This window comes from Rhinoraja longicauda, chromosome 12 (assembly GCF_053455715.1).
Source record: "Rhinoraja longicauda isolate Sanriku21f chromosome 12, sRhiLon1.1, whole genome shotgun sequence".
In the NCBI taxonomy this organism is placed as follows: Eukaryota; Metazoa; Chordata; class Chondrichthyes; order Rajiformes; family Arhynchobatidae; genus Rhinoraja; species Rhinoraja longicauda.
This window is the reverse complement of record NC_135964.1, coordinates 43,710,549-43,732,916: the sequence shown is the minus strand read 5'-3', so window position 1 is coordinate 43,732,916 and position 22,368 is coordinate 43,710,549. Positions and strand designations below refer to the sequence as shown.

The 22,368-nt window shown below is 45.2% G+C and overlaps 1 protein-coding gene across 1 annotated transcript in view; it reads right to left on the bottom strand.

Annotated features, from left to right (window-relative positions):
- Window positions 1-1,930: 1,930 nt before the first annotated feature.
- Window positions 1,931-22,368, bottom strand: part of LOC144598457 (C2 domain-containing protein 2-like) — a 60,407-nt gene continuing 39,969 nt past the window's right edge. Inside the window, exons 9-15 of the mRNA XM_078408600.1 lie at window positions 18,796-18,860; window positions 17,108-17,223; window positions 16,069-16,240; window positions 12,285-12,398; window positions 6,318-6,445; window positions 3,522-3,840; window positions 1,931-2,469 (exon numbers count right to left, since the gene is read on the bottom strand). Of these exons, the coding sequence (XP_078264726.1) occupies window positions 2,261-2,469; window positions 3,522-3,840; window positions 6,318-6,445; window positions 12,285-12,398; window positions 16,069-16,240; window positions 17,108-17,223; window positions 18,796-18,860 (1,123 nt within the window). The 3' untranslated portion in view covers window positions 1,931-2,260. The remainder of the gene's footprint in view (window positions 2,470-3,521; window positions 3,841-6,317; window positions 6,446-12,284; window positions 12,399-16,068; window positions 16,241-17,107; window positions 17,224-18,795; window positions 18,861-22,368) is intronic.

Here is a 22,368-nt window from a genome sequence, read left to right as displayed (position 1 = left end):
CATCATTACAAACCAAATAATGGAGGATCACCCATGTAGGGACGTTCACATTATGAGCGGTCAGCACACTCATACATTCCAACAGAGCCTCTAGGACATCCTGTGTAGGGAGGAACTGCAGATGCTGGTTTAAACCAAAGATAGACACAAAAAGCTGGAGTAACTCAGCGGGACAGGTGGCATCTCTGGAGAGAAGGAATGGGTGACGTTTCGGGCCGAGACCCTTCTTCAGTCTGAAGGGGGGTCTCGACCCGGAACGTCACCACCCATTCCTTCTCTCCAGAGATGCTGCCAGTCCCGCTGAGTTACTCCAGCTTTTAAGTGTCTATCTCTAGGACGCCCTGGACCAATGACCCAGAAAACAAAAGCAATCTTCATCGACAGCCTTCCGAGGCAATTGACCACCCTTCATGGAAACAGCACCTTCACAACCGGGGGTCCAGAGTGTCTATTCGTGTTGTATCACTTAACAATACTGAAAGGAAGAGCGCACCCAAAGTGCATCAAATACAGCCACGGCAGCAGTCTTGCAAAACGGGAACGCCATGTTAAATAGTTGGACTGATGGGATTAATTCATTCCCCTAATGCAGTTTCAGAAGATTCCCAAAGAAGCCGCACTTAAAGTGACCCAGTGCAGCAGCAGCAGCAGCAGCAGCAGCAGCAGCAGCAGCAGCAGCAGCAGCAGCAGCAGCGTGTTCAGCTGGGGAATAGGAAGCTCCTTTATGTGTCTCACTCCCTTCAATAATAACAAAGAGTGGGTGCTGAGTATCACGCACATTCGGACCTCTGATCATACTTTCAGCACAGGGAATAATTTACATAACTCGGTGCCATCGTAGATCTACTTATGCAGTTGGGTGTTTTGTTTCAAATTTGCATCCCCTTGGATTTGTCTTCCCAAGTTGAAAACTTAGGAAAAGCCATGAGCAGATTTGTAGTTGGAAACTTCGCCAGTTCAGAGGCTGACAGGATTGAATTCAATCCTCCAGCTTTGTAGTGTAAAGCATTAGGTTGTGAGCACGACATCATTTCTGCACATCCCCAAATGCAACTGTTTGGATAATATGGCTCAAATATTACAAACCAGATACAACTTCACCATTTCAAGCTTGGCATGCTCAGAAACTCTGTCAGTCTTTCAGGGAAGCTTTTTAACAGGCAGTCAGCATGGTTTGTCTTCACAAAGGACCGAACCTGCCTCAAACATGGCTATTGTGAGGCTCTAAGGAATCTAAACTCATTCAACCCATGAATGTCACGGTAAAATGGGATTGGCATCATATAGATAATATTAAAGAAATCTTAGTGTTCTAATCACGAGTCTTGGCAGGAATAACTTCTGAAGAAGTAAAAACAAAAAAAAAGGTGGAGAGAATGCAAAGAGTTATGTTACTTGTTCTCTTTGTAATTAGCTCAGTGAGAGCTGGCCATAAGGCTTAGGAACTGCTGAGGCCTGGGGGAATTGGCTGCGAACCCGCCCCATCTGTTAAGGCCCAGAGATTCTGCAGAGGTCCGAAGAGCAAGCTACTTTCTGGTCAGTTTTAAAACATCCTTATAAAATGGGGAGGAGCAAATGGCTGGGGTAACAAGATGGCAGAAGAGCCGAAAGAGAAACAGATGGAACAATCTAATCGAGGTTCTTTGGCTTTCTGCTCCACTGCAATGTTTTAAAGTGGCAATGATCAATAGAATGGACACTGAACACGGTGGAAAATCTTCTCAAACTGGACACTGGACCATGCTGCAAAACTATTCTAACCCGGCATCAATCAGGTCAGATAGGCACAAATAATTTATACGAATAGAAAAGTTGCATCCAAAGCAATTGTCAAGGACTGGGTACTTGATAAAACAAGGAAGGTGCCCCGTTCCTCCCCCTCCCCCTCCCCCCCCCCCCCCCCCCCCCAAAAATACTTCAACATTATTCAATTCCCATAACTGAGAAAATCCAGACACTATGGAGGCCTCAATCCCTCCCTGAAAGAAAAAGTGTTGCAATGTTTCCCACGATGAGAGTGAAGTAAAATTCTAAAAAATAAATGTCCTTCCAGACTGGAATAATCCTGATGTAAGGGGAAAAAAAAGCCTCTTTGTAATTGCAAGTCAAATAAAACCTCGAGGCTTTTGGAGTCTGGACATTCTTTCATCACAGTGCACTGCTGTGGGACGGAGAAAGAGAAACACGAGAGAGAGAGAGAGAGAGAGAGAGAGAGAGAGAGAGAGAGAGAGAGAGAGAGAGAGAGAGAGAGAGAGCAACTTCAGTTTGCTGCAGTGCCATTCACTTTCACTTTACTTTTAGATTTTGGGAAAAGTCTTTTAAATTGCTTCCTGGCCGACTTCCTCTCCTTCTCCAGAGGCGTGGGATGCTCCAGATAAACCAGGTCGTTGTGCGACTGGCTCATCCCGGGTTCCTTCTGATGGTGCCTGCGTCGGAAAAAGAACTTTGCACTGCTCCGCATAAATCCGCCTAAACCAAAAGAAGAAAAAAAAGCACACTTATCAGTCGAGATTTGCACAAGTAGACTATGGCAAGAAAGAATGTTTATGTGGGCTCCCTTCCCGAACCCCCCCCCCAAAAAAAAGTCTAAGGCACATGTTGAACTACAGTTCCCCAAGTACAGTGGTTCACGATGAAAATATTTTGTCCCATACAGCAGTAGACAAGAGCAAAATTGGTATCGGGAGGAACTCACAGATGCTGGTTTAAACCGAAGACAGACAAAAAGCTGGAGTATCTCAGCGGGTCAGGCAGCATCTGTGGAGAGAAGGGATGGGTGATGTTTCGGGTCGAGACCCTTCTTCAGACTGAAGAGCAGAATTGGTGCGTTTCAACCAGAAGAGCACTCAAGCAGTGTCCAGTTCTAGATACACGAAGGACTGACACATTGGCACCTCAATGCTGGTGGGAAGTGGACGTGATGGTAGTTTTGCGGCAGCATCTCTGGAGAACATGGATAGGCGACGTTTTGGGTCAGGACACGTTAGAGGCAGGAAACATGTTCCCGATGTTGGGGGAGTCCAGAACAAGGGGCCACAGTTTAAGAATAAGGGGTAGGCCATTTAGAACTGAGATGAGGAAAAACTTTTTCAGTCAGAGAGTTGTGAATCTGTGGAATTCTCTGCCTCAGAAGGCAGTGGAGGCCAATTCTCTGAATGCATTCAAGAGAGAGCTGGATAGAGCTCTTAAGGATAGCGGAGTCAGGGGGTATGGGGAGAAGGCAGGAACGGGGTACTGATTGAGAATGATCAGCCATGATCACATTGAATGGCGGTGCTGGCTCGAAGGGCCGAATGGCCTCCTCCTGCACCTATTGTCTATAAGACTCTTCTTCAGTCTATCGATCCATGTTCTCCAGAGATGCTGCCAGACCCGCTGAGTTACCCCAGCACTTTATGTCCCTTTTTTGTAAATCAGCATCTGCATTTTATTTGTTCTAAGGTAGGTTTTTAAAAGAAATCTCCTTCAACAAGAATAAAACACCCAGTTTTTTTTAAAATGTTAGCTTTTAGAGCATTCACCTCTGGATTTTTGCATCGTTCCCGCTTCTGAGCCGCCAAAGGAACTATTCGATTTCCGTTCAAAATCCAGGTCTTCCTGGAATCCAGTGTTCCATTGGTTGAATTGCCCATCAGCTAGTATTGCTGAAGACGAGGATGAAGTTTCTTCAGCGGCACAAATCGCACCCTCGGGTAGGCTCGGAATTAGTGTTTTTTCAGAAGAGAGCTCAGGGTTGCCGTTGGAGGAAGGGTGGAGCTGAGGTTCCTGCCCCAAAGACGCGTCCATTGCAGCTGCATAGTTGGCTAACAGTGTCATCTCATCATCCGCACCCAAGGGAGCCTGGAAGTCAATATTGGAGATGATCACTTCAGACTACGAGATGCTTCCAAACTAATCACTTAATGGTTAAAAATACAAAGCAAATACAGTAAACCCTCGTTATAACGGACCAGAGGGTGAGGGGAAATGGTGTCCGTTATTGCTGATTAGTTCAGTTTAGAGATACTGAGCAGAAACAGGCCCTTCGGCCCATCGAGTCCGCGCCGACCAGCGATCCCCGTACACCAACACCGTCCTACACACACTAGGCACAATTTATAATTCTTATCAAAGCCAATTAACCTACAAACCTGTACGTCTTTGGAGTGTGGGAGGAAATCGGAGATCTGAGAAAACCCACGTAGGTCACGGGGAGAACGTACAAACTAGGTACAGACAGCACCCGTAGTCGGGATTGAACCCGGGACTCTGGCACTGAAAGGGAGGAACTCAAGCGCTGCACCACCGTGCCACCCTTGCCTGCTATAACAGAGTAGGGTTTTCTCCCCATTCCCCACTCACCACACAGATGGGCAGCGGCCCAATAATGCCAACTGGCACCACCTTGTCCAGCGCGGCTGGAGAGCGCCAATAACCGCTGCCCCTACGGCTGATTCCCAGATTCAGACCGAGAGCAAAATGGGAGGTCTGTGGCTTTGGGGTGGAGGTGTGGAGATCCTGTCCCACTCTAAGTGAGTTTCCCCACAATCAACTGCTCAGGGTAAAATGACATTGATCTTAGGGCGGCACGGTGGCACAGTGGTAGAATTGCTGCCTTACTGCACCAGGGACCCGGGTTCGATCCTGACTACGAGTGCTGTCTGTACGAAGTTTGTACGTTGTCCCTGTGAGAGCTAGGTAGCGGAGTCAGGGGGTATGGGGAGAAGGCAGGAACGGGGTACTGATTGAGAATGATCAGCCATGATCATATTGAATGGCGGTGCTGGCTCGAAGGGCTGAATGGCCTACTCCTGCACCTATTGTCTATTGTCCTCTCTCTCCCAAAGAGAGCAGGAGAAGCCAAGGCCTGGTTACTGAACTTCACAATTTATGGACATGCCAGATCTTTATTGCTACTGACTTAATTTCCAGGAAATACCAATTACCACAGGGACTGCTACCATCTTCGTAAAAATAATGAACGAATGAATAAGTTTATTGGCCAAGTATGTGCATATACACGGAGGCCAATTCTCTGAATGCATTCAAGAGAGAGCTAGATAGAGCTCTTAAGGATAGCGGAGTCAGGGGGTATGGGGAGAAGGCAGGAACGGGGTACTGATTGAGAATGATCAGCCATGATCACATTGAATGGCGGTGCTGGCTCGAAGGGCCGAATGGCCTCCTCCTGCACCTATTGTCTATTGAATGTGCCTCAGTGCCTCAGTGCCCCGCTCACAAATGTCAACACAAACATACTGTTAACAATTAAAAATAAAACATAAACACATGAAAACAACAAGGATACAACATTACGGTCTAAACACGTGGGTGAAAATAAACCAGAACAAAAAAAGAGACTACAGACTTTGGTTATTGACCAAATGAAGAACATTTAGACTTTCCAACAGCTTGAAAACATAAATCACACCTGTGCTCCATCACTTTGGTTTTAAGGGCGGCACGGTAGCGCAGCGGTAGAGTTGCTGCTTTACAGCGAATGCAGCGCCGGAAACAGGTTCGATCCTGACTACGGGTGCTGCACTGTAAGGAGTTTGTACGTTCTCCCCGTGACCTGCGTGGGTTTTCTCCGAGATCTTCGGTTTCCTCCCACACTCCAAAGACGTACAGGTATGTAGGTTAATTGGCTGGGTAAATGTAAAAATTGTCCCTAGTGGGTGTAGGATAGTGTTAATGTGCGGGGATCGCTGGGCGGCGCGGACTTGGTGGGCCGAAAAGGCCTGTTTCCGGCTGTATATATATGATATGATATGATATGATATGATATATATATATTTTTCCGTCCTTTATCTCTAAACTATACTTTAGTATGCACTGTGATGAAAATTAGATGAAAGCAGGTCTCCATATTTTATACTTTGCAAATGAGAATCGGGGGTAACGAAAAAGATCGACACAAAATGCTGGAGTAACTGAGCGGGACAGGCAGCATCTTTGGAGAGAAGGAATGGGTGAGGTTTCGGGGGGAGACTCTTCTTCAGACAGAAAAAGATCATTGGATTTACCAATGATCCATCCAAAATCCAGTTAATTCCTCACCAAGAGAAGAGAAAAAAAAGATAGAAATGAATGGAAAAACGGTCCCACCAAGTTACAAGAGACAAGCTTTCTACTGATCAGAATTCTTATTACACACCATATTCTACAAACAGCTAATACCTCAAATAACACAATATACTAAATGAATCCCAGGTTTTGGAAATAAAACGGAGAGCATAGTAATTTACAGAAGCACAAATTACTCCAGCACTTTGTGTCTATCTTCGGAGAGCATATTAACGAAACAGGATAATCCATCGTTAAGGTACAGAACCCACCTTCGTTACACCCGAAATGACGATGGTACTTTTCCTGATGGGGGATTTCAATTTGTGCTTGGCAGACTCAGTGAGTTGCCGGATCGCTGCTTCAGCCACTGGGTCTGTGCCACTCAAGTGCAGGAGCTCTGAAATAATTGAAGACCGAAATCAATGCCAACATCACTTCTGAACAGGCCATGTCATGATTGTAACAAGACCAGGCTCCTCGAGCTGGTCCTAATTAGAACAATAGAACAAGGAGAAGGTGGAGGCCTTAAAAACTCAAGTCAATAATTCCCATTCCTTCTCTCCAGAGATGCTGCCTGTCCCGCTGAGTCACTCCAGCAATTTTGTGTCTATCTTCAATAATAATTACTTTTGACACGTTAGAAAACAGGCAGCTTTTGCTGTATCCTCGAACGCTGGGCCCATGGATTGCAGCATTAATAAAAACAAAAAAAAAGTGATGGAAAATCTGTTTTTATTTCAGATTTCCTTCGGTTGTCCACAGTATTTATTATTAACTTCAGTTTCGCTACTCAGCTAGCCAAGAGCAACACTTGCGTTTAGTTATCCCTGTGTTCATCTTTAGACTTTAGTGACACAGCGCGGAAACAGCCCCTTCGGCCCAGCACTGTCCGACACACGAGGAACAAATTACAATTTACAGAAGCCAATTAACCCTGCAATCCTGTAAGTCTGTGGAGTGTGGGAGGAAACAGGAACAGCCAGAGAAAACCCACACGGTCACAGGGAGAACGTACAAACTCTGGACAGGATCGAACTCTGGTCTCTGGCGCTGTAAGGCAGAAACTCTACCACTGCACCAATGCGTTGCCCTTTTTTTTTTTAAATGCCAAAGACTTTTGCGTGTTCTATTTGAATGCCAGATCGGGTTGGTAGTGAGCCTGAGGGGATTGCTACATTTTTAAATGTTCAGTCTTTGTTTTCACATCCCACACCACATTGTTGCCTTTGATTTCTAATTCCCTTCACAGCCTTTCAACTGTCCCAAGATACCCGTGTTTCAGCACTTCTGACGTCTTTGTGTTAGTAATCCCAACAGGCTGGCTATGTCCTAATCCCATGAATTCTGTCCCTGAGCCACCATATCTCTACTGTTCCGGCTTGCTTTGGAGCGAACCTCCTGTAAACCACTTCCCCAAGGTGGCCGAGTATTACATTTGATTTGATTTGTGGTAGCACAGTGGTGCAGCGGTAGTGCTGCTGCCTTACAGCGCCAGAGACCCAGGTGTGTTTCCCCCCATTTTTGTACGTTCTCCCTGTGACACCCCCACGCCGGGTTTTCTCCGGCTGCTCTGGTTTCGTCCCACACTTCAAAGACATACCGGTTTGTAGGTTAATTGGCTTTGGTAAAATTCTAAATTGTCCCTAGTGTGCAAGATAGTGTTAGTGTACAGGGTGATCACGAGTCGGCGCGGACTTGGTGGGCAGAAGGACCCGTTTCCGATTTGTATCTGTAAAGTCTAAAGCATTGCCTAACCAGTAGCGTGGATTTCAACACAGGGATAATGGGTGGATAGGAGACTAAGTTATGATAAGGGCCACATTATTTTGGATGACCTTAGGTTTGAATATGGAAGATGGGAGCCAAGCCACCTGTGTGCATTGAAAAATCTAGAATTAAGAATGAAGACAATAGCTCTAGAACAGAAATCTGGACTAGCCTATTAGACTGGATTTGGATCTAGGCAATCAAGAATTAAGAATTAAGACAATTTGAGATTTGGCTGAACAACAGAGGCAGGGAAAATCAAAAAGAGGCAGTCTTGCGGAGAGTGCAGGAATATGGTTGTAAATGTTTCCAGTCCTGGATACCAGTCATCTCAGTTTATTTTCAGGTGCTTCATTAATTATGGAAGCTTTGAAATTCCGCCCGGTCCTAAGCAATGTTTATGTTTATAAAGAAAGAGGTTGACTAAATTTGCTCAGTATTTTCCCACCGGGATAATCCAGAGCTTTTTCTTTCAAATCCAATTCAATTTATCCCCTGGGCATAACCGAGATGAGAACTCATCTGAACTTTAATCAAAGCCTGAAGGGCCTCAACCCGAAATGTCATCCATTCCTTCTCTCCAGAGATGCTGCCTGTCCCTCTGAGTTACTCCAGCATTTTGCGTCTATCTTCGGTTTAAACAAGCATCTGCAGTTCCTTCCTGCACAGATCATTAATACAATTCCCCTTTTTTTACAAAGGCAGGAAGAAATTTATTTACACAGTGTTTTCCACAAGCTCAGCATGTCACACAAAGTGCTTCGCTGCTCGTTAAGTGCATTTGAAATGCTGCCAAGATGAGAAAGCTGTGGGTAGTTTGCATTCAATGACAGACTGGAATAAAAGTACTCAGTAAGAGGAGTAAACCTTGCACAGACACTGATGTTGTCCTCCCCTGCTCTTCAGAGTGTTGCCGACTGCAGGAGAATGTGCCGAGGGACTCGCTGAAGCTAGGTACAGCCATCGCCATGGCTCATTTGGGGGGAGGACCACAGTCCAGGGTACCTCCCATTGCTGGACATTGAGTCCTGTGAGGACACCCCTGACACAAGGAAAGGGATATCACCCCAGGAAGCCACATGGGTGACAAGGGGGCTTGGTTTAAGGACGGACATAAAAAAGCTGGAGTAACTCAACGGGGTCAGACAGCATGTTGGAGAAAAGGAATTCGGTTCACAGTGAGGAGGTGACTGGAGGAGACTCACTGTGATGGATGTTTCTTTTGTTTGGTGTTGGTTTATGATTGTATGTGTTATTGCATTTTTATTGATTATTCTTATCGGTCTTATTGTTGAACTGCGGGTAATTTTTCATTTCATTGCACATTTATGTGTATGTGACAAATAAATTGACTATTGACTATTGAGGTGACATTTCGGTTCGAGACCCTTCTTTAGACTTAGATAAGAAGTCCTTAAGGATAGTTGCGAACACAAGCAAACATGACAACAATGAATGTATAGACACTGAGAATGTTGGAAGTGTTTTTGCACTTGCTTTGTATATATTTTTGTATATATTTTTTATTCCAAATACAGTTTATTCTTGGAAATGGAAAAAAAACATGCCATTGAGTGTCATGAAGCAGTTCTCCAAATTGGGGTTCCAGTAGATAAACAGTAGACAGACAATTCCATACACAAACTTTGCTCCCAACATGATAAAACAGACTCCAAACTCAAGGCATCCAGTGAATCAGTCTAGGATCAGAGGGCACGACCCCAAAATAAAAGGATGTAACTTTAGGATGGAGATGAGGAGCAATTTCTTTAGCCAGAGGGTGGTCAATCTGTGGAATTAATTACCACAGACGGCTGTGGTAAAATACTTAAGTCATTGGGTATTTTTAAAGCGAAGACAGATAGGTTCTTGATTAGTAAGGGCAACAAAGCTTTGGGGAAGAAGGCAGGTGAAAGGGGTTGAGAGGGGAAAAATAGATCAGCCATGGCAGAGCAGATTAGACGAGTCGAATAGACTAATTCTGCTCCCACCTCTTCTGAACTTATGGTAGAACAGAAGGCAGGCAGTTCTAAGAAGATCCAGTCCAGTATTTCTAGCAGTGCAGCATCCCCTTGTACTGCAGTTGAGTCTTAACCTACAGATTTGGTATAGCCTTTGGTAAAGTAACTCAGAGGGACAGGCAGCAACACTGGAAAGAAGGAATGGGTGAAGTTTCGGGTCGAGACCCTTCTTCGGACTGGCTTCATACTACAGATTTGGTACTCAGTTCTCATGGCCCCTGTACCCACAGGGCTGTCCTCGATGCAGAATGCACTGCAATTCCTCTTCAACAGTGGAGTTTATAAATTCGTGCAGAAGCAACGTGTGGAAGCTTCAGCTCTTTCCACACCAACCTACATGAGAGGTAACTGAACTGAACAGGATGCAGGAGAAAAAATAACTGTTGCTCCCTGTGAGATCTCCATGGTTACTCTAACACTCTGGAAGCTACAGGGCAGTCATGTGACAGGAATAACAAGCTTTATAGTTCCTGCCAGAATAAAAGTGCAGTCACAAGCATTACCAGAGAGGTAAATGAGATAGCAGACACAATGAAAACAACACGAGCAAATGAAACAAAGACAAAATGTCACTACAGGGTTCTGAAGACAATTACAATAGAATTATTTTCCCCTCTGAAAACAGTCGAACATTTGAATGTTCATCGCTTGGAGGAGTGTACGTAGGTACACATTTTCCCAATGGTCAACTATGGTTTTAATTTACTCCCAATGTTTCCACCTCTGCTGCTCTATACTGGACATGAGAAATGCAGAATGAATTTAGGAGTTCTCTTATCGATATTCTATCACCAGATATGCTTTTGACGTGCCCTGCCCACCTAATACGCTATTCTTTCAACAATGTGCGGAAATATGGAGGTTTGTTTGGGACAGAATCCGAAAGAGTGAAGCTACATCATGCTTTTACACCCCTGCCACCTGCATGCATGATGGGAGCTATGGAACCCAGATTGGTCCAATCTGCCACCTCCATTCACATTGCAACACTATAAACCTAACGCCATGGTCTTAATCGAAAACAAGCAACTAACAACTCTGCTCAGACTCCTATTTTCTGAGGAAATAAGCAGTCCATCGAATATTTGAGTTCATTTGCTAACACCAGTTCTATTCTGCAAGTTATCAATACACTCAGATCACCCTTTGGTGCTATTTGTTTCACAAAATGCTGGAGTAACTCAGCAGGTCAGGCAGCATCTCAGGAGAGAAGGAATGGGTGACGTTTCAGGTCGAGACCCTTCTTCAGTCTGAAGACGGGTCTCGACCCAAAACATCACCCGTTATGAAGAAGGGTCTGTTTCCGTGCTGTATGACTACGTCCAGTAGCTTAAGATTTGGCCAAACTCTCTTGAACAGTACATTTGCAATCACAATGTGTGTGCTCTTAAATCAGCATTTCCCAGTCACAGCACAATGTTTTGCTTTAGTAATGAAACAAAAGCAAACGGGGAGAAAGCCGGAACGGAGTACTGATTTGGGATGATCAGCCATGATCATATTGAATGGCAGTGTTGGCTCAAAGGGCCGAATGGCCTACTCCTACACCTATTTTCTATGGTCATATGTAGTGTCAAAGTGAAAAATAAATAAACATTTGAAGTGCTGAAACTGCAAAAGAGGGCAGGGTGGAAAAGGAATGTAGATTAGTTTTTGTTTTGCTCTCGTAAAGCATCAAAGACTCATCAAGCTGAATTACTTCACATACATGTATGAGATTATCTCATTAACTATCGTTACGGCTCAGGGCATAAGCCTCACTGGCCTTTGTCTGTCACCATATCCTTTAGACCAGGCCATTCTCATTGTTTTAGTCTGCATTTTTTTTTTAAGCCTGACCTTCCAAAAGCCAAAGTAATAATATCGACAAGATTATACTCCACGATTCCTTCCACAGAGCTCTAGGTTACAGGGCTTTTGAAACTTCACAAAGGCAATGCTTGGGATTATTTATAGCGATTGTACACGTCACATTATCGGGCATTACAAAAGCGGCTAACTCACACAATGAAAACAATTTAAGGGAACAAGCCTGCTTTTTGTTTCGCTAAAATTTGGCGACCACAATTGGCAAATCCTCTCTGCACCAGCCATGTTTTGTATAGGATGAAACACAATGGTAATGAAAAAAAGATAGAGGCACACTTTCTAATTCTTCTGCATCTCACAGTGGAGTGCTTGGCATTGACACCATTCTTAACACACTATCCATGCCCTCAGAAATAACACCAGCTTCTCACAATGTTCAAATATTCATGCTATTGCAAACATAGAAAATAGATGCACGAGTAGACCATTCAGCCCTTCGAGCCAGCACCGCCATTCAATATGATCATGGCTGATCATCCAAAAATCTGTACCCCGTTGCTGCTTTCTCCCCATATCGCTTGTTTCTGTTGTAAAACTGTTGTAAAAGCTTCAGTGTGAACGCTAATTGACGGCTTGTACCTGTATCAGATGATGACAAGAGTTTACTAACACGAGCTCCCTGCTCAGTGTTGCCCAGTGCCAAGGATTCCTCGTCCGCATCTTTCACATCTGTAGAGGACGTCATGGGGGCGTCTGTTATGGAAGAGCAAAGTACAAAGTCAATTGCTATTTGGAAGCTGGCCCTGACACAGCAGAGAGGAGAGTACAGTAGAGTGCATATTGACTGGCTGCATCGCGGCCTGGTTCGGCAACTTGAACGCCCAGGAGCGAAGACGACCGCAAAATGTGGTGAGCACTGCCCGGTCCATCACGGGGTTCTGACCTCTCCACCATCGAAGGGATTTACAGGAGTCGCTGCCTCAAAAAGGCAGCCAGCATCATCAGCGACCCACACCACCCTGGCCACACACTAATTTCACCCCAGCCATCGGGAAGATGATTATAGGAGCCTGAAAACTGGCAACCAGGTTCTTCCCTACAGCCATCAGGCTATTAAACACTACAACTTCCAAATAAGCTCTGAACTACATTGACATGGGGGCATTGGTTTTGTCTTTTTTGCGCTATTATTGTGTATGCATGGATGCATGAATGTTGAACTTAGTGTTTACATATGTTTACATATGCATGAATATGTTTACATATTCTGTTGTGCTGCTGCATGTAAGAATTTTGTTGTTCTGTTTGGGACATACGACAATGAAACATGCTTGACACAGGAATGTTGCTGAAAATGGCTTTATTTATAATTGCATAAGTATCTGTTCCCCAAACAGCAGTCCTGCTGGGTTTTGATGACCATGTTAGATTTGACTCTTCGAGAGGTGCACAGCAAGTTGAGAAGAGAATAGGTTAAGTAAAGCGTATGTTTACGAGATTGATCCCTGGGATGGCGGGACTGTCATATGAGGAAAGATTAAAAAGACTAGGCTTGTGTTCACTGAAGTTTAGAAGGATGAGAGGGGATCTTATAGAGACATATAAAATTATAAAATGACTGGACAAGCTAGATGCAGGAAAAATGTTCCGAATATCGGGGGTCCAGAACCAGGGGCCACAGTCTTAGAATAAAGGGGAGGCCATTTAAAACTGTGAGAAGGAACTTTTTCACCCAGAGTTGTGAATTTGTGGAATTCTCTGCCACAGAGGGCAGTGGAAGCCAAATCACTGGATGAATTTAGGAGAGAGTTAGATAGAGCTCTAGAGGCTAGCGGAATCAAGGGATATGGGGAGAAGTTGGACACAGGTTAAGGTTGTGGATGATCAGCCATGATCACAAAGAATGGTGGTGCTGGCTCGAAGGGCCGAATGGCCTCCTCCTGCACCTATTTTCTATGTTTCTATGTAAAGGTGGTGGAAAAACCCACAGCTGGTCAACGCATGTCAACAGTTAGCAGAAAACGGACCTAGTGCAGGAGACCGGAGGGAGAAGGAACACTGAACTTGTTAAAGATAAATTGCAAAGCTTCAAGAAGACAGCTAGGGGTAGGGATAAGTAGAGTGCTTTAAAATGCTTAAAGTCCTCTTCATATGTTATAATAATTATGTGCTTCAAAGAAGACTAAAACTGAGCATGTGTAAATGACACTCACTGCAGTCTGCTTTAGTCAGATTTCTGTTCTCTGTTGCCATAGGACAAATGGCTATTGTAAAACAATAAAATAAAGTCGAAAGGTTAACAGGACATTTGCTTATCTGTAATGGTGTGTAATTAGGCTGTGTTTATTTGCTGTGTATTTCAGAGACCGCATGATGTATATTTGTTATGACCATTTGGAAGATGGAAAAGATCGACAGTGCCTTCTGCAATAAAGAAAACATCAAAGGAAAATTCTGTATACAAGGAGTAGATGAATCTTTGTTTGTTGAGCAAACTAGATTGCTCTCAGTGATCACTGTATTTGGCGCTCTTACATAAAGTCTTGATTGCCTTACCCGATCTTTGTTGTGTTTTAAAGTTTTCTCTAACAAACTCTAACCTTCACTGTACCTCGGTACACATGACAATAATAAACCAAACTACGCTAAATAAACTAATGGGATATGGAGGAGAAAGTGTCCACAGACTGGGTGAATGTTTCTGATCAAAGAAACGGGAGCAGCAGCAGAGGAACTCAACTTGGAATCTGGTTTCCCTTTTTCTTTAACGGTGGATTCCTCTGTAGCTTGGAGAGCTATCTGCTACTATTTTCTCCAATTCTACACTTGCTCTCCTATCACAACCTTCACATCCCCCCACACCCCCTCCTTCCATGTTCAATGGATATCCGCTGTTCCTGAACTATTATCTACCTCATTGGTGACCCTCGGACTATCTTTGCTCAGACTTTACTGGCTTTACCTTGCACTAAACGTATTCCCCTTATCATGTATCTATACACTGTAAATGGCTCGATTGCAATCATGTATTGTCTTTCTGCCGACTGGTTAGCGCGCAACAAAAGCTTTTCACTGTACCTCGCCACATGTGGCAATAAACTAAACTGAAACTCAATAAGAGTTGCCCTGTTTGATTTGATGCCAACACACCATCCTTCCCCTTCTCCTTACAGTATTCCAAGGGCGTGTTCCTTCTACGACCCTTGGTTTGATCTTCCATCTCCAGCCCCAATGTTTAGTTTTAGATTTGCTGTCTGTGCGGAGTTTGTACGTTCTCCCTGTGACCGCGTGGTTTCCGCCAGGTGCTCCAGTTTCCTCCCATATCCCAAGCATGGATACAGCATGGATACGGGCCCTTCGGCCCACCAATTCCATGCTGACCACATTAGCACCCACTCCCTACAGGCCAGGGAAAATTTACAGAGGTGAATTAACCAACAAACTTGCAGGTCTTTGGGATGTGGGAGGAAACCGGAGCACCCGGAGGAAACCCATGCAGTTACAGGGAGAACGCACAAACTCTGCACAGACAGCCATGATCACATTGAATGGTGGTGCTGGCTCGAAGGGCTGAATGGCCTCCTCCTGCACCTATTGTCTAATAGACAATAGACAATAGGTGCAGGAGGAGGCCATTCGGCCCTACGAGCTAGCACCGCCATTCAATGTGATCATGGCTGATCATTCTCAATCAGTACCCCGTTCCTGCCTTCTCCCCATACCCCCTGACTCCGCTATCCTTAAGAGCTCTATCTAGCTCTCTCTTGAATGCATCCAGAGAATTGGCCTCCACTGCCTTCTGAGGCAGAGAATTCCACAGATTCACAACTGTCTGAGTGAAAATGTTTTTCCTCATCTCAGTTCTAAATGGCCTACCCCTTATTCTTAAACTGTGGCCCCTTGTTCTGGACTCCCCCAACATTGGGAACATGTTTCCTGCCCCTAACGTGTCCAACCCCTTAATAATCTTATACGTTTCGATAAGATCTCCTCTCATCCTTCTAAATTCCAGTGTATACAAGCCTAGTCGCTCCAGTCTTTCAACATATGACAGTCCCGCCATTCCGGGAATTAACCTCGTAAACCTACGCTGCACGCCCTCAATAGCGTTCCGTAGTCAGGATCGGCCCGGGGTCTCTGCCGCTGCAAGACGGCTACTCTACTTTAACAAAGAACCATTGAACCCGGAACACTGAGAGAAAACCCTCAAAGTCACAGGGAGAACGTGCAAACTCCACACAGACTGCACCCAAGGTCAGGATCGAACCAGAGACACTAGCGCTGAGAGGCAGCAGCTCCACCCGCTGCGTCACTGTGCTACCCTATGTCTTTAACAATTGGGGGCTGGTCATGCTGTATGTATTTTTAGACACAAGGACAATATAGAGAAAGTAATTTTCAATACTGTCAACGCTTTCTTTACCTGCAAGCAATTCACAAGGCTTCCCATCTGTTCGAGGCTTGGTCTTCACAGCAGTTACCATGGTAACCACCGTGCCACAAGGCATGACTGTCCGATTCTTTTCTACTTTCTTCGCTGGAAGCAGCTTGGGGGACTGTCGAGATTTAATGTCGTACGGTTCCACATAACAGAACTGAAATGAGACCAGGATCATGGATCACATTCGAGGGCTTTTCATTATAAACGAATTTTCATTACGAGTATAGAATAGCCATGTAAACCTTTGCTCTATCTAAAACCGTTTTCCAATAGTTCCCAAATACAGAGAACAAGTCCCATCCACTCTATTCCCTGTAAAAGTCAAAGTTGAGCCGGGCTTGCTGTGCAGATCAAAACTTTTAACCTGTGCATCTGACCCAGTCCTGTCTCAACCAGGAGAGCAAATGGACCACAAACTAACCGTCTCGATTGCAATACATTGAAGCAGAGGGGAAAAACGAAAAGCAACCAATAAAAATTGGAGTGAGCACATAAAACTTGGCAGCTGTAAAACCTCCTCCTAGTGCCTCGCCCCATTCTCCCATTACACGAAATGTATAAGATAGGTACGAAGTGCTGGTGTAACTCAGCAGGTCAGGCAGCATCTCTGGAGAAAAAGGATGGGTGACGTTTCAGGATGGGACCACCCCCTTCAGAGTCTTTTCTGAATTCAGAGTTTTCCGAGTCTGAAGAAAGGTCCCAAACCCCAAATGTCACCCGTCCTTTCTCTCCAGCATTTTGTGCCCATCTTCGGTTTAAACCAGCATCTGCAGTTCATTCCTGCACAATGTGTGGAGCTGATGTGCTTCATGAGTCTCACGCTCTCTCTCTCTCGTAATCTAATTGACCCGCTGGCTGATATAACACTAGGACAAGGAGTAAACTAGAAATTCCATTGCTTCAGCCACAATCCAAGACAAGGACTCTGCAGCAATTTGGCAAGGCCACTAAGTCCCATTCTTAACCGCAAGAGAGGCACAGCTAAGAACTGGACAAAGCAAAGGCCTGTGTTGGTTATTACCTTGACTGTGATGGTTCCCGAACTATTCCCATTCCGTGTGTTTACCAGGCGAAAGCTTTGTACCCCACTCGGCTGCTTCTTGAATAGATCTATTGGCACAGTCACCTCACCAAGTACTGCAACAAGGATGAACAAAAAAAAAATGGTATAATTAAAATAAATTCCTTCAAAATACAATGAAAGTCCACCATGAGAGAAAGTAAGCCAATCTTTCGGGTTGGCGACGGTTCATTGAGCAACAAAGTACACCTCTGCTCCTGAAGCTTTGCTCACTGATCTCCTAGAAACTTCCACCGATTTCACCTCTTATTTTGCAAAAACAAGTTGCTGTTTCACACGAATCCAGGTTAGGAGATATGGCATGCTGTGGACTTGGGATAGTGAAGCTGGAAACAGGACATAAACATTAAGCATATGATCCCAACCACAGTACCTAAAGCTTAGGCTAGGGAACACTAAAGTCAGCTAGTTTGAACGGGAGTGAGATAAGAGTGGAGGCAACTCGCCTTTTACCCTTGGTTGACATTGTTTTGAGAATAATGCGCTTGTTTTACTACAAGCAGAGTTTAATTTACGTGCTCCTACTTTCGGAATAACACGCTCAAATTTATGCCTGGTGGCACGAGGCAGTGTAGTCACTTGCGGTGCCTGGCATACGTTTGATTTACGCCTCTTTTGATTTACGCTCTGCTTTTCAAACATGTCATACCCGCGTAAAACATGTCATACCTGCCTGCACTTAGCCTCTCACCGTTATGTATCGTGGAGGGGCAAAAGGACTCGTATCCTGGAACATAAATTATTATAAGCTGCAGGGAAGATATAAAATGCATTTATATACAAGACTGGTGGAAGGATGGCCTATATGGTGCTTAAATATAGACTGGATAGAGAGGACGTGGAGAGGCTGTTTCCACCAGTGGGAGAGTCTGGACCAGAGGGCACAGCCTCAGAATAAGAGGACATACCTTTAGAAAGGAGATGGGGGGGGGGGGGGAATTTCTTTAGTCAGAGAGTGGTGAATCTGAGGAATTCGTTGCCACAGATGGGAGTGGAGACCAAGTCATTGAGTAATTTTAAGGTTCTTGATTAGTATGGGTGGCAAGGGTTATTGGGAGAAGGCGGGAGAATGGGGATGGGAGAGAACAGCTATGAGTTGAATAGTGGAGTAGACTCAATGGGCCGAATAAAAATACTGCACCATAAAAATACCCAATGACTTATAATAATGCTTTCAAGAGAGAGCTAGATAGAGCTCTTAAGGATAGCGGAGTCAGTGGGTATGGGGAGAAGGCAGGAACGGGGTACTGATTGAGAATGATCAGCCATGATCACATTGAATGGTGGTGCTGGCTCGAAGGGCCAAATGGCCTACTCCTGCACCTATTGTCTATTGTCTAATACTCAATGACTAATAATCTCAGATAAATAGAAATGACAGCAGATCAGCCAGAGTGGGCTTGATGGGCCGAATGGCCTACTTTAGCTCCTGACAAATGAACTGCACTTTTTTCTCCAAAGGTTGGGATTGTATTGTGGCGTCAGGCAACAAATTGCAAACTGTAGAACTGAGAAAGAGCACATTAACACTGGTTTCATATACGACAACACTTCATTGCACATAATGATGACGACTGTTGAATTACAGAGCGGGCTAGCACCAGCCTAATTACGTATTGATTACGCACTCTCCGAGGGTCTTCCATCCTCCAAAATCTGCATGTGAAGTTTCTTTGACTTGGCACTCAGCTCACTGTTGGAGAGAAAGAAAAAAAATATATACAAATAGGGTTTAAAGTTTAGAGACACAGCATGGCAGCAGGCCCTACTGCCCACCAGGTCCACGCCAACCGGCACGGTGGCGCAGCGGTAAAGCTGCTGCCTTACAGCGAATGCAGCGCCGGAGACTCAGGTTCGATCCTGACTACGGGCGCCGTTCGTATGGAGTTTGTACGTTCTCCCCGTGACCTGCGCGGGTTTTCTCCGAGATCTTCGGTTTCCTCCCACACTCCAAAGACGTACAGGTATGCAGGTTAATTGACTGGGTAAATGTAAAAATTGTCCCTAGTGTGTGTAGGATAGTGTCAATGTGCGGGGATTGCTGGGCGGCGCGGACTCAGTGGGCCAAAGGGCCTGTTTCCGCGCTGTATCTCTAAAAAAAACCCGCAATCATCTGTACACTTGTTCTATCCTTAGCATTAGGGGCAATTTACAGAAGCCAATTAACCTCCAAACCTACATATCTCTGGAATGTGGGAGGAAACCAGAGCACCCAGAGAAAACCCACGCGGTCACAGGTAGAACGTGCAAAACTCCACACAGATAGCACCTCTGGTCAGGGCCGAACCTGGGTCTCTGGCACAATAAGGCAGCATCTATCGTTGTGCCAATGTGGCGTCCTAGTTGCCAACTGAAGCCTCTGATGCAATTGTCAGTTCGGAATTTATACTTCCAGCCCTAAAAACCGCTGAACACTCTCCTCCAAGTCAGGCTTTCTGTTCCCCCCATCTTCTTCACCTATCAGTCATCCAAGTCCAAAACTCTGGGCATCTCCTCCACAAGCATCCACTTCCTTTCAAATATCTTTTAAAATCCACCTATCTCCCCTTGATTACCTGTACTCATATCTCTTGTTCTGTGGCACAGTTTCAACCTTCATCTGCACGTACGTCGGAAAAGTGCCTCAGGTGGAGGCAGTTAGTGTTGCTACCTCCCAGGCGAAGTGTCCTTGGCGCTATGTGGAGTCCTCTCTCTGTTCATCTGGATTTAGTTTGGTTTAGGTACACCGCATGGAAAAAGGCCCTTTGGCCCACCAAGACCACGCTGACCATGGATGGATCCCCGGTCACACTAGTTCCATGTTATCCCGCTTTCTCATCCACTCCCTACACACTAGGAACAATTTACACACGCCAATTAACCCACACGATCTGCACGTTTCTGGAATGTGGGAGGGAACCAGTGCATGGGAGATACCCACGCAGTCACAGGGAGAACATGCAAACTCCGTACAGACAGCACCCTGTAGAGGGCAGGAACGGGGCACTGGTTGTAGATGATCAGCCGTGATCACAGTGAATGGCGGTGCTGGCTCGAAGGGCTGAATGGCCTCCTCCTGCACCTATTGTCTATTGTCACCCGAGGTCATGATCAAATCCGGGCGTCTGGCATCGTGAGGCAGCAACTCCACCAACTGCGTCACTCTGCTTTTCCCAAGTGCTTCGGTTTCCTGGTTGGCAAGTTAATTAGCAACTGTAAATCACCCATGGTGTAGCTTGTTGGGAGTTGTTGCGGGAAAGGATAGAAACATAGAAAATAGGTGCAGGAGTAGGCCATTCGGCCCTTCGAGCCTGTACGCACCGCCATTCAATATGATCATGGCTGATCATCCAACTCAGTATCCCGTACCTGCCTTCTCTCCATACCCCCTGATCCCTTTAGCCACAAGGGCCACATCTAACTCCCTCTTAAATATAGCCAATGAACTGGCCTCAACTACCTTCTGTGGCATAGAATTCCACAGATTCACCACTCTCTGTGTGAAAAAAAACTTTCTCATCTCGGTCCTAAAAGACTTCCCCCTTATCCTTAAACTGTGACCCCTTGTTCTGGACTTCCCCAACATTGGGAACAATCTTCCTGCATCTAGCCTGTCCAACACCTTAAGAATTTTGTAAGTTTCTATAAGATCCCCCTTCAATCTTCTAAATTCCAGCGAGTACAAGCCGAGTCTATCCAGTCTTTCTTCATATGAAAGTCCTGCCATCCCAGGGATCAATCTGGTGAACCTTCTCTGTACTCCCTCTATGGCAAGAATGTCTTTCCTCAGATTAGGAGACCAAAACTGTACGCAATACTCCAGGTGTGGTCTCACCAATGCCCTGATGGGTTACAGGGTACATTCAATTGATGAGACGGTTCTGAAAGGTGGCATTGAGTTAATGGGTCAAGTCGCCTCGAGAAACTATTCTCTCAGGAAACTTCAAAATGAGAATAATATGTGAATGTACATGATATATTGATGTGTTTCTATTCTACTGCCTGTTTCAAAGGGGCCATTATGTAAAAGGAGTGAACTGGACATTGGCTAGAAGGCAAGAAGAGCACGAGGTTGAAAGTCAGGGAGCCTGGAGCCCTGCTAAATTAAATGGAAACGTTCCAGATCTGCTCGCAGTGTGGCCCAGCCAGGTTGAAAGAGATGGTCGAAACAAATCAGCAACTGCGCAGAAGAGGGACTGGAGACATTTGGTTTGATGTGGCGGGAAATGATCCAACACTGGCTGCTCTCAGTCATCCCTGCATGGCAAAAGTACCACAGGGAAGTTGATGTTTCCAGGCTAAAGGGAAATCTGAGAGAGAATGGGCCAGATGGGATTGCTTTGCTGTGCTGGGAGATTGCTTGAACCCAATGGGCCAAATTATCTTCTTTTATGTTGCACTAATATGTAGCTATCTGGTAACTGGAATAGGTACTTCTTCTGATCATGTTTTTACATCATGCCCTCATTTGGTCTAAAAATTCCTAATTTTCTCACCAATGTCACCTCCACTTGCCAAAAACCAGAGTGTTTTCTATCATAGAATTCTTCGTCCGAACTCCTGCCTTCTTTCAAAATCAGGTCACCTTTGAATACTTTTTAAAATGGGCGGCACGGGGGTGCAGCGGTAGTGTTGCTGCCTTACAGCGCCGGAGACCCAGGTTCGATCCTGATTACGGGTGCTGTCTGTACGGAGTTTGCACGTTATCCCAGTGACCTGCGTGGGTTTTTCTACAATTGTAAATCGTCCCTAGTGTGTGCAGGATAGTGTCAGTGTGCGGGGATCGCAGTCGGTGGGCCGAAGGGCCTGTTTCCTGTGCTGTATCTCTAAACTACAAACTTTTATCACAACCTTGGGGATGGGACCGAGCGGCATTAAAGCCTCAAAAAGCTGAACGTCCTGATTTTATCTGCTCGAGGGTCATTGTTGGAGTTACATTGCCTGTGACTGCTTCCTCAAAGTAACAAGGGTTTGAGTCGAACACTTCAATGCTGAAATTCATCTTCCTGCTATTAAACTATACACAGACAAAAAGGAAATCAACAACAACAAAAAATCTTTCTAAAACAGATCTGCTTTTGCAAGATAAAAAGATCAGAAAAACTCCCCAGGGGCAAAAACAGGAGGAAAGCTGTAAAATAAAAAAGCATATGAAATTAGAGTAGAATCACACCGTTAGTGTCTCTGGAGCCCTTTCCGTCATTCAATATGATCACGGCTGA